At 34.5% G+C, this 15,467-nt stretch overlaps 2 protein-coding genes across 2 annotated transcripts; both read left to right on the plus strand.

Annotated features, from left to right (window-relative positions):
• Positions 1 to 335: 335 nt before the first annotated feature.
• LOC128233306 (interferon-induced protein 44-like) lies at positions 336 to 7,802 on the plus strand. The gene is made up of 6 exons (XM_052947004.1): positions 336 to 867; positions 1,167 to 1,231; positions 1,953 to 2,153; positions 3,975 to 4,106; positions 4,822 to 4,993; positions 5,722 to 7,802. Exons 1-6 carry the CDS (start codon positions 762 to 764, stop codon positions 5,979 to 5,981), a joined length of 936 nt encoding a protein of 311 aa, XP_052802964.1. The 5' UTR covers positions 336 to 761; the 3' UTR covers positions 5,982 to 7,802.
• Positions 7,803 to 10,870: 3,068 nt separating this feature from the next.
• On the plus strand, positions 10,871 to 14,772 carry LOC128233274 (interferon-induced protein 44-like). The gene is made up of 6 exons (XM_052947002.1): positions 10,871 to 11,516; positions 11,928 to 11,992; positions 12,648 to 12,848; positions 13,310 to 13,439; positions 13,737 to 13,910; positions 14,412 to 14,772. The coding sequence occupies exons 1-6, from the start codon at positions 10,976 to 10,978 to the stop codon at positions 14,753 to 14,755; spliced, it is 1,455 nt and encodes a 484-aa protein (XP_052802962.1). The 5' UTR covers positions 10,871 to 10,975; the 3' UTR covers positions 14,756 to 14,772.
• Positions 14,773 to 15,467: the final 695 nt, after the last annotated feature.

Below are 15,467 nucleotides of genomic sequence, written 5' to 3' on the forward strand. Positions count from 1 at the left end.
TTTATATTAAAGCACTTAATCACCATAAAGGTAGATATTTTGAAACCAAAATAGGTTTAGGTGAACTACTTTGAGTAGTATAACTATGTGGACATCAAACTTGATCAGGGATAAATGGCAGAATGATAAATTAATACATTTACTCGGATGAAAACTATTGCTTCGGTAATCGTGCATGTTATCCTAATTAAATAAGAGTAGTCGTTCTTGCTTCAGTCGTAACAAGGAAGTAAATAACGTTTATTAAAATGTTATAGTTTAGCAAATGTCTCATGCAATTTCTTTGTTAAAGATACACGAACTGGAGTTTGAATTCAAATATGGGTAAGAGTTTAACAGAAAAGGACTTTGATCAAGTTGAATCCTGGATCGGAACTGGGCCCAAAACATTCAATCTATTGTACAGCATAACAAGGGATGGCTGTGACGGGAGTGTGTTTCATCAGAAATGTGACAACCAGGGACCAACACTTACAGTCTTGTACAACAAGGAGGGTTCCGTGTATGGAGGGTACGTAAGTGTCAGCTGGAAATCACCACAAAGCCCTTTAAATGAACATGACGACGCGGCATTTCTATATCAGTTGTATTTCTCTGGCAATAAGATCTCGATGAAATTTCCATTAAAAAGCGGACAAATAGCTATTTGTTCATTTATCGGTTATGGGCCAATATTTGGTAGAAACTCATATACTGATTTATATACATTCAATCATGTAATATAAAAGTCTTCTTCGGGAGAATACAACCTGAATGGATCCATGAGTACAAACTTCGGTACGGACTACAAAACAGGAGGAACAGCGTCAAATGAAGTAAACAACGGACACATCAGAGTAACGGAGTTGAAGGTTTACGCAGTCAAAGGTAAAGTAAGGTATACGGTCGTGCGTTAAATTATACGTTATAGTTTATAAAATAGATTCTTTAATTATATATGATAAATGTTCTAATCAGTATTCAGATTTTGTTGGTAAATTATGTTAAGATACTTTTAGTTGTACCTGCTGTTGCTGATAGATTGTAATTGTATTTAGTAAACGTGTTTATTAAATAAATGAAACAATTATATATATATGTGTGTGTGTGCGTGTACTTAAACAAGCTATTTAACTGAAAAGATATTCATTAATACAGCACGATATGTTCAAATACTTTATTTGTAGATGGCCGAAGAAAAAACCCAGATTTGCCGAATCCATGGCGGAAGACTGCAGAATGGGGACCGGAGGTAAACTCAATACGCAAACAATGAACATCGATTTAATTTATTATTATGCGTGTTGTTTTTAATGCAGTTGTGGTTGTTTAATCCATTTCATTTAGTTAAATTCATTTCTATTTTTAGTATGCCAGATAACATTGACATTATTTTAACTTGTTTCATTAAGATTCAATTCTTATGTTTTTGATCAGTCGTATTTATGTTTAGAATTATGTATAGGGCATCGAGTGTTATTTGGCTATATGGATATCTCTATGAAAGTATATGAATAAACCCCGTTAACTTATCGGTGAAAGTTGGTTTCGGTTTGTTGACGCTAGTTCTAAATTTGTAAACGCAAAACATTTATGTTTTGTCTCTTGATATATCGTCTGTCCTCTTATAATGTACTCAGTTTATAGCATTTATGTTTAATATTATGTAGGGACACCGATTGTTACTTGTCCATATTAATATGTACACACACGCATAGTCCCATGTTCAATAACATTTGAATAAAACTTGCATCTGATGATAACTGCCAACAATTGAAAAACTAATGCAGCCTGAAGTGTACCTAGCACCTAAATTCCTATTTTGGATTGAAGAATGATTGTAAACTGAAAATTAAAAATGTATAAATCTTTGAAGTCTTTTGACACTAGCGTAGTTCTTTAGAAGGCGCCGGAATGATTAAATCGCTCTCGTAATCACTATTCAAACAAATATATTGTCGTTGGTTTTGTAGTTGCTTGAGAGTTTGAAAGAAGAGGTAAAAGGCATCCAACCACCAGAAGAACTTGACGTGCCACATTTCAACATTCTATTGATTGGGCCCTTAGGCTCGGGTAAATCGAGCTTCTGTAATTTGGTGTCATCTGTTTTTCGGGGGAGAATATCACACCGTGCAAGAGTTGGTGGAGACTCGGACATCAGTACAACAACCATGGTAAGACTTCCTTGATCAAGACTGCGTTGGAAAGGTTTAATATATATATATCCATATGCAATAAAAGAAACGAACATAACATATATTTACTTCGTATTGTGTCAGAAAGGATGCCATTTAAGAACGTTGAACGTTTAAATTACTGTATTATATATCCAATGCATAATGATATTAATGTTGATGAATCCACACACCCCTGCCCTTTTAGAGAAAGCGGAAATAAGTGGCGTTTAAGACAGAACTATTGGCTCAAAATGAACGAACGTTAGGGAAACGTATTTTTGTAAATGGTAAAGGAATATTCTTTCTTCATACTACTTTTATGGCATATAATATTTGTTTTAAACGTAAATCGTGAATGAAATCCGGAGCGATTCTTCAAACGGATTTTGTACGGTCCCATGCGATAGTCAAATTGTTCACATTTATTGAATGGCTTGTCGGTCAAGCCCATTTCCTGAAAGACCAGTGAACCAATGCACGAGGTCGAAAGGCCGAGGGCAACAGTTTTCTTGGTCCTTCCCCGACTATTCTTTACTTCAGAAATATGTATTTAAGTTTTCACAATAACAGTTGATCATACAAAGCCAGGGTGTGGTTCAAAGTGTACCTAGCACCTAAACAATTATACCTTATCTTGTTACTGGGTAAAATGTAAATAAACACCAGTTTCGTCAAATTAAGAAAACGCCTCGTTATATTGAAGCACATGTCTTTTTGAAATTAAAATGTTCCAAACAAAAATATTAGTATTACTTACATAAACGTTAAAGATACACACAAAGGTGTGTTTTTTCTGGATCATACGTTTTCTTTAAATCAAAAGTAATTGAATATACTTTCTGTTCATGTTTCTCCTTTAAATGTATTACTAATTTAGCAAAATGAAAGATAATAAAATAACCCAAAAGAAAAGATTGTCCAAAACAATTTTGCACATTCAACCAACTAAAGGGAACTATCGACCATATTCGTTGAAGTAAAATAAATAAATGATTTAATAGCATTATCATGTTCAACTCATTTGACTTTAATGATAATTACGAGAAATGCATTTATACAAAAGTCAAAGCGAAAATTTGGCCCTTTATAACTGGATATTTTGTGGCCACGTAGCTATTAATTAAAAAACGTATAACTTGAAGACCATTCAATGTATAAATAACTATGAAGGGACTAGAATAACTAGATTTAGGTTTTCTATGAACGAGTTCTAAGTACTTAGTACGTTGGAAGCAGAGAAGTTGTAAAATTTCGCACTGCACTATACGAAACAATACCAACAGGTTAGGGCTAACCATACAAATAAAGTTGATACTGAAATTTAAAAAAAAACATGACTCTTGTAGGTGTATGATTTAGGCCAATGCAAAAACATTTCTTTTCAGCGTATATGGATGTTCATGTTTAATTCATTTTACTTTTATGACCTACACAAAAAAGCCATATGATTTAGGAACATATAAAAACATATTAGCCTTCATAAAAAACCTGCGAGCCTATCCGCCGGTCTACCTGCCTAACTGTATACTGTCCTCTCTGTCTGTCTGTCCTCCTGTCTTTTGGTTTGTGTATATGTTTGTGTGTCTGCCTTTTTATCTGCTTGACTGTCTGTGTATATGACTGACTATCGGTATTTATGGGCATTTATCTGGCTTTTGCTTAAATGTTTGTCTGTCAATATGTCTGTCTGTCCGCCCGTCCGTCTGCATGTATGTCTATGACTATATTATGCTCACTAAACATACAACGTACAAAAAGGTTAACAGTTTTACCCGAACTAAATTATATAATTATCCGACCTATGAAATACAATTTTAGTTTACACCATACACGTTTGGGGACAAAGCCAGTCTTCAGCTCTATGACACGAGAGGCTTAGCGGAGACGGACACATTGGACCTTACGCAATGCAATCACATGTTGGAAGGTAACGTTCCGGACTTTTATGAGGTAAGCAAACAAATTTTAAAGGGTAACAGTCAGTAACTTTGACAACAGACAATGTCATTTCGTTCAGGAGAACTTAAAAATATTAGCATTATCATTATTATTAGTAGTAGTTGTTGTGGTGGTGGTGGTGGTGGTGGTGGTGGTGGTGGTAGTAGTAGTAGTAGTAGTAGTAGTAGTAGTAGTAGTAGTAGTAGTAGTAGTAGTAGTAGTAAACATACTTTCATTCATTTAATAAATGGAGGATTGGTAATTTGGTCATACATGCATGCCCTTGTCATGCATGCATGCCCTGTTTAATTTAAACATGTTTTCGTACATTAACGGTTATTATTATGAACATAGATTTATTAATAAATGTTTATTGACAAATACTTATAAAATATTTGCACTAAAAGCGAGTGAATAATAAACTATAGAAAAAGAAGAGGGTGTCGGCGGACTGGTAGCGGCGTAGAAAAACCCTCTATCCAAAAAATGTGTATTTAGAAAAAGAAGACACTCATAAAACTCCAAAAATAGGCATAAGAGAAACAGATGAGTGTTTATATCAGTGCTTCGCCACTGCTGTTTCTCAGATAACAATGTATGACACAATCAATGTTGAAAAGTCATGGCCATTATGGTGCCTTGATAACTCTTTTTGAGGCAAAGTTTAATGATTGAATTTGAATAAAGAGATTGCAAGAACAATCAAAATAGTATCATTTCTATCTAGATGGCATCGACGAGCCTGATATCAAATGACGATGCGGATTTTCAGCATTGGCCAAAGTTGAGCAACAAAACGCACTGTGTTGTATTTGTTCTGGACGGTTCGACAGTGGACGACATTTCAACGCCTATGCTGCACAAATTGAAAACGTATCGGAATCTGTTGAACAGAAAAGGTAAGGTATCTAACTCAGTAATTCGGATCATTAGCCATATTGTTTAACATGTATGTATGAATCGCAACGCTTTTTCAATGTACTTTAAAAGTGTCTGTCCAGTTGTCTCATCACACGAGGGATTCTCATCACACAAGGGATAAACGCGTTTAGCTACAATGGTTTAAAATGTAGATTCATGACGACATTATTGTTTCAAGCTACGAGGCGATAATCCCATCATGTATCGGTTAATTTTGTTGTCATGAATGTGATGTCTGATTTGATGTATATATTTGTGTTTGTGGTATCTATACGTTTGGGTTACTAGTTCATTGTCATTTGGTGCCATTGTCTTTTGTCTCTAAACAGTGTTTATATTTGAATTTCCGACTACTGGGATTTCCGATTACAGAAGCATCTTAAAGTAAAATGTTACCCTTACCTTAAATTCAACAATTTCCTTTGCTGTTTTGTTTTAATGGAAGAAATATTATGCTGTAGTTAGTGTATTTTCTGCAATTAAAATATAGACACTTAAGTTTTTTAGAAATAAAAACCTCAGTTTAAAGATATAGATTTTTAAAGAATTAAAACTATTTTAAATTTTCGACTAAAAAATGATAAACATGTCTTAAGATGCTTCTGTAAAACGGGCCCTGGTCTTGTGTCTGTACTTTTGATTGTATGATTTATTATATATCTGAGTCTGAAAAATATATTATTTGAACAATCCTTCAACCTTTCAGAGATACCTCAAGCCGTCTTAGTCACAAAGATTGACAAACTCTGCGATAAAACGGATGCTAATGTAAGTAGCACATTCCTCAGCCAAACGGTCAAAGAGGTAGTCGAAAAAGTATCAGAGCTGTTCAAAATACCACGGAACAATATTTGGCCAATTAAAAATTATGAAGAGGAAGTGGAAAGCGATGAGAACATCAACATTCTTGCTTGCTTGCTGTCCGACAGATCCTGTTCTTTGCAGAGGATTATCTGGAAAATATGAATGTGAAACAAAGTAGGAGAGTTCAGAGAGGAAAGACAAAGCAGGCTGAAGGTGAAGCGTTCGGGTCAGACACTGCTTAAAACATATAATGATATGTTTTTCAGAAACTGAATTTGTGTGGAACGTCGATATCAACTACGCATGCCAAGTTCTCAGATAATTAACTATACTAAAATTGTATAGCCGCAGTCTTAACAACGATATCGCCATCGTAAATGTGTATGATATGACTAAAGAATGACATATTATATATGCGATCGACTATTCCGTTTAATTTAAAACATCATTCATAATGCGTGTGTCCTTGAATTTTTGTTTGTTAAAATGTGTCCACATATTATTGCTAACAATCCTTGTAGATATCTTGGTACATTATGTTAAACTATACTTGTTTAAGATATTACCCATGCCAAAAAGTAGTATGTTAAAGGTGATGTGAAAATACAGTATGTCTTTAAAAGCATTTGTCATGTGTGCAAAACGAATCCAGATAATTAAATCACTTTGAAATAAAATCTAAGTTAAAACTTTTAATGAAATCAGTTAGATACCTAATGAAATGATCGCAATATTATAAAATTATATTAGAGCAAGCATGGTACGAGGTTTTTGGTATTACGAAATGGCGAAAAATAACACGACCCATGCCTGAACAAAAACTTCACTTCATCAACATAGCATTTATATAGGAATGGTTATTAATTATTGCATAAAATGTGTGTTTTCGGTCCGTTATCGTGGTGTGTTAAAACGCAAAACCTCTGGCGTTGTCGGTAGAAAACGTGCATTATTCAGTCAATTCACGTGCCGTTAATGACCGGCTTTTGGTTTTACATATGCGCTTCCAGGGCTAGCATCATAACAATGGCAACTGAGCGACCTGGTTTCTGACCGAAAGTGTGTCAACGATGCCAACTTTTGCACAAAAACAAATTTCAGCATATATAGCTGTATACAAACATCAACAAATTAAAGAAACAGCATTATAAGTTGTTGTTTATCTCCTACATTAACATACCAATGCACATACATTTAGTCATGTTAAAAACATCATTTTAACTTTATGTTTGGTACGTGTTAGTAACATATTTATATTTTATAAGATATATATATGTACTGTGTTGTTTGTGGAGTTTTGTGCTTTTGTTCTATGTTTGTTGTTTGCAATTATTAGTGTTTACCCTGTGCCATTAAACTGGGTCCATGTTTATACGTTTTGGCTACTGGGCTTGTAAATGAAATAAGTATGTTTGTAGTGCACAGTCAGTTTATGTCGCTTTATGTTGCTAATTTATTACACACGCATGTTTGCATGTCGTGACTGATATAGATAATAACAACTACACATGGATTTGTGTTACATGAGAGTACCAATAGCTTATGCAAACGTATTATTGTATTATTAAAAAATAGAATTGATTGCCATTCACATATTAAAAACTAAATTGATAAAATACTATAAACACTGCATTTTCCAACCATATCTGCATCTCGTTGCTCGGTTGAGACGTTACGTAGATGTAGCGCCGGATTTCTTATAATTAAGCACGGGTTGGGAATGTACTGCATTGATGCGCATGAACTTCTGGTGATGTTTGTTGTCATCCTAGATTTTATTGACTTTCGAGATGTTTGTTATGTATTGTGAATGACGTTTACAATAAGCTGTGGATACCTGTACGTGCCAATATACGATTTCTGTTTTAGCTTTGTAGCGACTGTCAACTGTGGGGAAACCGGCTTTCAAGAGCTCGACATCATTGTATAACTCACTATCGTATGCATTGAACTGCCTATTTCATATTAAATACAAAACATTCACCAGCGTTTGTGTTGAATGATCATGGCTCAAATATCCCAAAAGTACTTTGTTAGTGGTCAACCTCAATCTGAACTAGTTTCATTGTAGAAACGCATAGCATGATTCAAAATTAATAATGTTTTGCTCTTTTTGAAACCGCATAATGTCATATATGATATCGATTAAAAAAATTAGTCAACATTTTTTAGAAACATAATTCTGGAGGAAAAATGGTACTTGAGTTTTATTTACTGTTTTGAGTTTTTACTAAAGTACATTTTGTGCTCTCAAAACAAGTTTCTTTAGAATATTGAGCAATGATGTTTATTAGCAGAATGCATAAGAGAATGCCCTTTAAAAATAGTAATTTTTAATTATGCGATACCGTCATGTAGAAAAACTTTGTTGACCTAACGAATGAGAAAATACTTTAGCATTTTCTAGATATTTGCATTAATATGTTTCCGATCCCTATCATGCAAGTGCAGTTAATTGATATATCATAGTATACAACACTAATATTTATATTGAGGCATTTTTTTTTTACTTCAGTTCATCTTATACTTATGTTTTGACAAATACCCTTTCATATTTATTTTGTAGGCAATTTTATTGTTGTAAAACCAAGCCCAAATAATTCGTCGGTTCGATTCCCATCAACGATGGGTTTTCTCCAAATATCAAGTGAGTGGTTTTCACGGAAAAATCAAACCCGAGAGTGAATCATAGTATACAGAATGTACGTGAAGTAAACGGCCTAGCGGCGTGAAGTTAGCGGCCAAGCGGCCTAGAGGCGTGAAGTTCGCAGCCTAGCGGCGTGAAGTTGGCGGCCTTGCGGCCTATATTTTTCTATATTTTAAGCAATTGATCATGCGTTTTTTGGAAAACAATGATGAATCAATGTTTTTTTTTATTCATACATTAGCATTGCGGCCTTCAATAGTTTCCTATTCAGAGCATTTATATATGGGTTTTCTGTTTTAATGCACAAATTATCAATCTGAAGCGATTATCAACATTATTTCCAAAATGTCGATCAAGCAATTCAGCGGCCTAGCGGCGTGAAGTAAGCGGCCTGGCGACCAAGCGGCCTAAAATGATATCCTATTTCAAAACATGTATACATGCCTTTTCTTCTTTAACAATGATATATTAATTGTTTGTATGCACACATTATCACTCTGATGCGATCATCAACATTTTTTTTCAACAACGTCGAGCGGTGAGCTATTTCAAAGCATGTAAACATGCCTGTTCTTATAAAACAATGATCTATTTACTGTTTTTGCACAAAGTATCACTATGAAGCGATTATCAACTTTTTTGGAAAAAAAGTCCATCAAGCACTTCAGCGGCCTAGCGGCGTTAAATTAGCGACCTAGCTGCCTAGCGGCCTTAAATGGTTTCCTATTTTAAAGTATGTATACATGCCTTTTAGTCTTTAACTATGATATATATGTTCTGTTTTTGTGCACAAATTATCACTATGAAGCGATGTTCTACTTTTTTTTTTTCAAAAAAGTCGATCAAGCACTTCAACGGCCTAGCGGCATGAAGTTAGTGGCCCAGCGGCCTGGCGGCCTAAATTGGTTTCCTATTTCAAAGTATGAATACATGCCTTTTCTTCGTAAACAATTATATAATCACTGTTGTATGCACAAATTATCACTCTGAAGCGATTTTTTTCAGCTAATTTATCATTGTTTTAGAATAAAAAGGCATATAAAAATGCTCTGATTTAGAATAGAAAACAATTTAAGGCCGCTATGTAAATGTATGAATGAAAAACATGTATTTATCATTTTTTTCCAAAACAAAAACGCATAAACAATTGTTTTGAAATTGAGAAAAATTAAGGCCGCTATGCCGCTAGTCCACCAGCTTCAAGCCGCTAGGCCGGTAGGCCGCTTACTTTACGCCGCTAGGCCGCTAACACATTTTCATGTATACAGAGCTGTATTCAAAATCTTGCATAAATCAATAAATAGAAACTAAAGGAAAAGTTTAACTCGAGGATTCTCCAATCAATTTTATTTTCTGCTTGCTAAGATTATAAACATTTGAGATAATGAATGAACTACATGATATCTATTAAAGTATTAATCCACGCTGACAGTTCTTATTCAAATAATAATCAATTACGACTTTGCACATATACACGATAGTATGTTTAATCTGTATATGCATTCAAATTTTGAGGAAAAAGAATTGTCTGAATGGGGGAATGTATCTATTTTCTTTTCTGTCAAGTTGAAATATTGAAATATTTTAAAATCGATGAAACGGAACGGGTGTAAAAAATAAAGCACTCGGCGCATAACATTTCAACGATTTATTTCCAAAATAAAAAAGTGTTCAACGCATCTTGTCATAGTAGACAATTCCCTATTCATGAATGAAAATAATTCAACTAAATATAAACAACAAGCACATATGGTACTGGCAAATTGGTCGATGTTAAATTAGTGATGTACCCCTGCGAAATAATTTGTGATGCTCCATGGCTCTCATGGTTAACGTAACTGACTAAATATCAGCCGTGGTTAAATGAAATTATTCCAATCTCGCCCTTGCGACTTATATCTGTTGGGGTTTTTTCCTGTTGAATTGCGCCATAAGTTATCAAGCATTTTTACCATAAAGGCGGATATGTTCGAACCAGCTTAGGTTCAGCTGAAAAACTTTCCATAATACAATGATATAATCATCAAACCCCCAGTAAATTCACATTTTACTGACCGTTCCAAGGCGGTACCTAACAATCCTGATTTTATATGGTATATATGCACAGCGTTATTTGGGGAGTTTTGTGATGTTGTTCGATGTTTCTTGTATGTGATTTTTGTTTTTGTGTTCTATGTCTTTGGTGTTTACCCTGTGCCATTAAACGGGAAATTTATGTTTAAACTTTTGGCTACCGAGCTTGTTTCTGTAGTTTTTCATATAAATATTGATCAGGGCTTAATGACGGAATATACAATATATTAAAAGTTAAAACAAATGAAAACCATTACCTGTGTAATAGTGCATGTTATCCTTATTACGTTAGAGTTGTCGTTCTTTCTTCAGTTAGAACAAGGAAGTAAATACTGTTTATTAGAGGTGTAGATTTTGAAAACATAATATTATAAAATAAGGGCTATTTAAAGAGATCGAGATTGCTTGGTTATCTTTCTGAAGTTTGAATTCAAATATGGGTAAAAGTTTAACAGAAAAGGACTTTGACCAAGTTGAATCCTGGATCGGAACTGGACCCAAAGCATTCAATCTGCTGTACAGCATAGCAAGGGATGGCTGTGACGCGAAGGTGTTTCATCAGAAATGTGACAACCAAGGACCAACACTAACAGTCTTGTACAACAAGGAGGGTTCCGTGTATGGAGGGTACACAAGTGTCAGTTGGTTCACACCGACAACCACATCGAATCAAACTGACAATTCTGCATTTTTATACCAATTGTATTATTCTGGCCTGAACACGCCTAAGAAATATTCAGTTAAAAACGGACACACAGCCATTTGTTCAGTGTCAAACTGTGGTCCTGTATTTGGAAGTAGTTCCGTGTATGACCTACACACATTTTGTGGCACCATAGAAAAGTCTTCTTCGGGAGAATACAATCTAAATGGTGACATGCACTTCGGTAAAAATTACGACATCGCGGGAATATCATCCAAGGAAGTCAACAACGAACACCTAAGAGTGATGGAAATGGAGGTTTATACCGCCAAAGGTTAACACTTAACTTTATATTTGAAAATATCATTTCTTGTATATTTGAAAGAGTTAAATGCTTGTGAACGTCTGTGATATTTTCTGTCCTATTTGAAAAGTATGAACGTGTTTACTGATATTGATTGTACTGTTTCTTGCTGGTTTCGGCCAAATTTAGAAAAACATAATACATTGTTTTCCTGTTTAGGTTCATTTATGTGCAATATATATATATACTGTATTAAATTATCAACAGCTTATCAGAATAAGATTATGAAGTAAGTTTAAATGATATGGCCACGTATATAACAGTGCACAAATTAGAACGAAAAATAATATAAATCGTTAACTTTCTGTATATCGTAAGGTAGAATCAAAGTAAAATTCAAAGGTTTTTACACTTGAATATATATATATGTTTTCCTTTTAGATGGCCAAAGAAAAAAGCCGACCTTACCGACTCAATGGCGGAAAACTGCAGAATTTGGACCCACGGTATATAAAATCCGCCAGAGATGAAGAAAATTACTATCGTTATTAAGTGCCTGTTGTTTTGCTTGTTTTTATTGTTCTTCTTGCAATTAATAATTGTATTTAGAGTCAAGCAGCGTACAAACAACACAGACAGACCTCACATGCATAAAAAAATCAAATAAATGTTTGGGTAAGCGCCTTTAAACAGTCAGCGAAACCGCAGTTCACTTTGTAATTGGTAATTGATTGACAGAGTAACTTCCAAATATGTCAGTGTCACCGCAAAGGAATGGTCAGCGTAACAGGGTTTAACTATACCAGATACATTATTGACATCAGAGTTACTTAATTTAAATAACATCAAAATGTGTTTACAAGACAGCGAGCTTTTTTATTTATGTCCTTTTAAAAGTGTGATCAGTCCGTCACATTTATGATCAGAAGTATGCAGGTGGCATTGGATATGCTACTCGGCAAATTAACATGTGCATATAATACGTATAATGTCCTGCTCATTAAAATTTGAATCATTCTATTCTTAGTCATGTTATATTATTAATTTAACTTTTAAATGTCTGATTTAGTTTAAAGACAAGAGTGATTCAGCTTTCACAGTCCTTCATGTATGCACCGCCATGTGCATTCGTAGTCAACAATAACACATTGTTTACTTTAGATGCTGGATAGCTTAAAAGATGAAGTGAAAGGCATTCATTCCCCAGAAGGTCTCGATACTCCACATTTCAACATTCTATTGATAGGGCCTTTAGGCTCGGGTAAATCGAGCTTCTGCAATTTGGTGTCGTCTGTGTTTCGCGGACGAATATCACACCGGGCAAGAGTAGGTGGAAACTCGCAATCTAGTACAACAACTCTGGTAATTTTCAGTTATGCTTTATTTTATGCTTGTGTCATTGTGTCTTTTGTTTTGTGTATATCATCGTATACGATCAACAAGTGCAATTACCAGCCAGATCATACTATTCACAGTGACGCTATGGATGTGCATCTTGGATCGTACAATAGCTAAATCTAAAGTATTTGTCTTTGTGCTTATATTGAATAGATCTTTTTTTAACATTTTAAACGAAAAGGCCTCAAATATTAAGTGCAAGTGCTTAAAAATAATGATAGTGTATGGTCAAAGTTTCCAACAGTTCCAGGTACTTCATTTCGGTATTGGTCCAATTTGCATCCAATCAGAATGCTTAAATCCCGTATCGGCCCTATGCTGAGTGTTTTCAATATTAAATAGTAAATGATTTAAGCCTCACAAAAGGAGTCTGGTTAACAAAGGTACTGTATACATATTAACCGATCAATTAAAAATAATTTCAGTTGACGCCATACACGTTCGGGGATAAAGCCAGCCTTCAGCTCTACGACACGAGAGGAGTAGCGGAGACGGACACATTGGACCTTCTGCAATGCAATTTCATACTTGACGGTAACGTTCCGGATTTTTATGAGATAAAATATTGAATTGATCTTAAGAAAGAAATTAACGACAGCCATATGCGGTCAATATCTGAAGCATAACATTAATGAAATTACAGGGACAACCCCATCATATGCCGATTTCTTTGGCTCTTGAATGTTTGTGGACACAAAGATAAGATCCGCAAATATCATCCTTTTCGCATTAAAAATTCTAGTAATTATTTTTTGTTACGGTAACTTCCTTACAGTCTATTCGAATAAAACATAATATAAGTAATGCATAAACCATGTACACAAACAATATGATGGACAGTGTTTTTCTTCCAGATGTCACCAAGCCATCTCTTAAAAAGTAACGACGCCGAGTTTCGGTATACACCCGCTTTGAAAAATGAGACCCACTGCGCTGTGTTTGTTCTAGATGGATCCACTGTTGGTGCTATGCCCAAACCAATGCTGCAGAAACTTTTGTCTTACAGGGATCTGTTGAACAGAAAAGGTGAAAGCAATATGTAGTTTGCACTTGTTGTATACACCATTGTTAGTAATCTAGAACAATTTCACAGATATCAGTATACAATAACCTAGATTACTTGGTGTTTATCTGCGTCAAAGTCCATTATAAAATACCTTGAATTTAGAGTCAATTGTTGGATCAATTTTGGAACCGCATGGATGTTAGGCTGGTATGTGAACAACTAGACCAACTAATCCTTTCTTAGTATTGTTCCATTATTGCTTTTATAATGACATTTATTTATTTCTTACAGGGATCGCATGAAATGCATGTTCTTGCAAATGTTCAAGTACACGTTTGACTGTTGATACATAGTATTTCAAAACTGTTGTTCTGAGTAATTGGACTTAGCCCTTTGCCATTGCACGGGGTTCATGTTTAAGCTTTCGACTACGGACTTGTTTACGTAGTTTTTCATATAAATATTCAATTCAATACAATTGAAAAAATAATTTGTATTTGGAAATGAATTCAACTTTTCAGAGATACCACAAGTAGTATTGGTTACAAAAATCGACCAACTCTGCGAACAGTCTGCTGAAAATATGAGTAACGTTTTTCTCAGCCCAACCATCAAAGAAGTAGTCGAAAAGGTTGCAGACCTTCTGAAACTTCCACGGAACAGTATTTGGCCAGTTAAAAATTATGAAGAGGAAGTGGAAAACGACGAGAGTATCAACATCCTTGCTTTGCTAGCTCTCCGACAGATCCTGTTCTTTGCAGAGGATTATTTGGAAAACATGAAAGTGATGAAAAGTAGGGGAGTTAGAGGAAGCGTAGACAGCAGCCAGGTTGAAGGTGAAGTGCGCGGTTCAGACACTGCCTGATTTGTTTTATATATTAATGAGAAAACGTTAAAGACAAATACCAGCGGTGCATACATCATCATTATGCAAATGCGTTAAAAGGTGAAGTGTTCGGAATACTTACGCTTAAATACTTTGACATATCATAGAAACGTTAATTTCACCGTCAAAGAGTTAGTGTTCGAATCTTAAATATGTGTATCCTTTGCATATTTCAAGTTTTGTTTTGTTAAAGATTTATCCATTCATTTCTCACTACGTTCGTTGTAGATTGTTGTTACAGTACGATATATTGTTTTCAGCGATTGCTTCATACTCATACTAAACAAATACATGTAGTAAATTCTGTAAAGATTATAATATTTTTGATACCTTAATGACTTTGCTTTTTGTAACAAATTATCTTTACTGATTAACATCATTTTAAATTCATTTCAACTGTATTTAAACTATTCATGTTTACTATGCGATATAACCTTAGAGTGACACTCGTATTTAAAATCGATACATACACATGTATAACAACCATACATTTTGAGTGATAAACCTTTACTAAATAATGCATTGATTGAAAATATTTATTACTGATAACAAGATTGTAACAGTGTATTTAAAAGCTTAAAACGCTCACATTTAATAACGGGTGGGTCCTAAAATATTTACAGTGATCACCTATCGTCTCATAAGGTAGCAATACAGTGTTTTCTGCACCTTTCTTTCAAATTTAACACTG

The sequence above is a fragment of the Mya arenaria genome, chromosome 1 (genome assembly GCF_026914265.1).
Source record: "Mya arenaria isolate MELC-2E11 chromosome 1, ASM2691426v1".
Lineage (NCBI taxonomy): Eukaryota > Metazoa > Mollusca > Bivalvia > Myida > Myidae > Mya > Mya arenaria.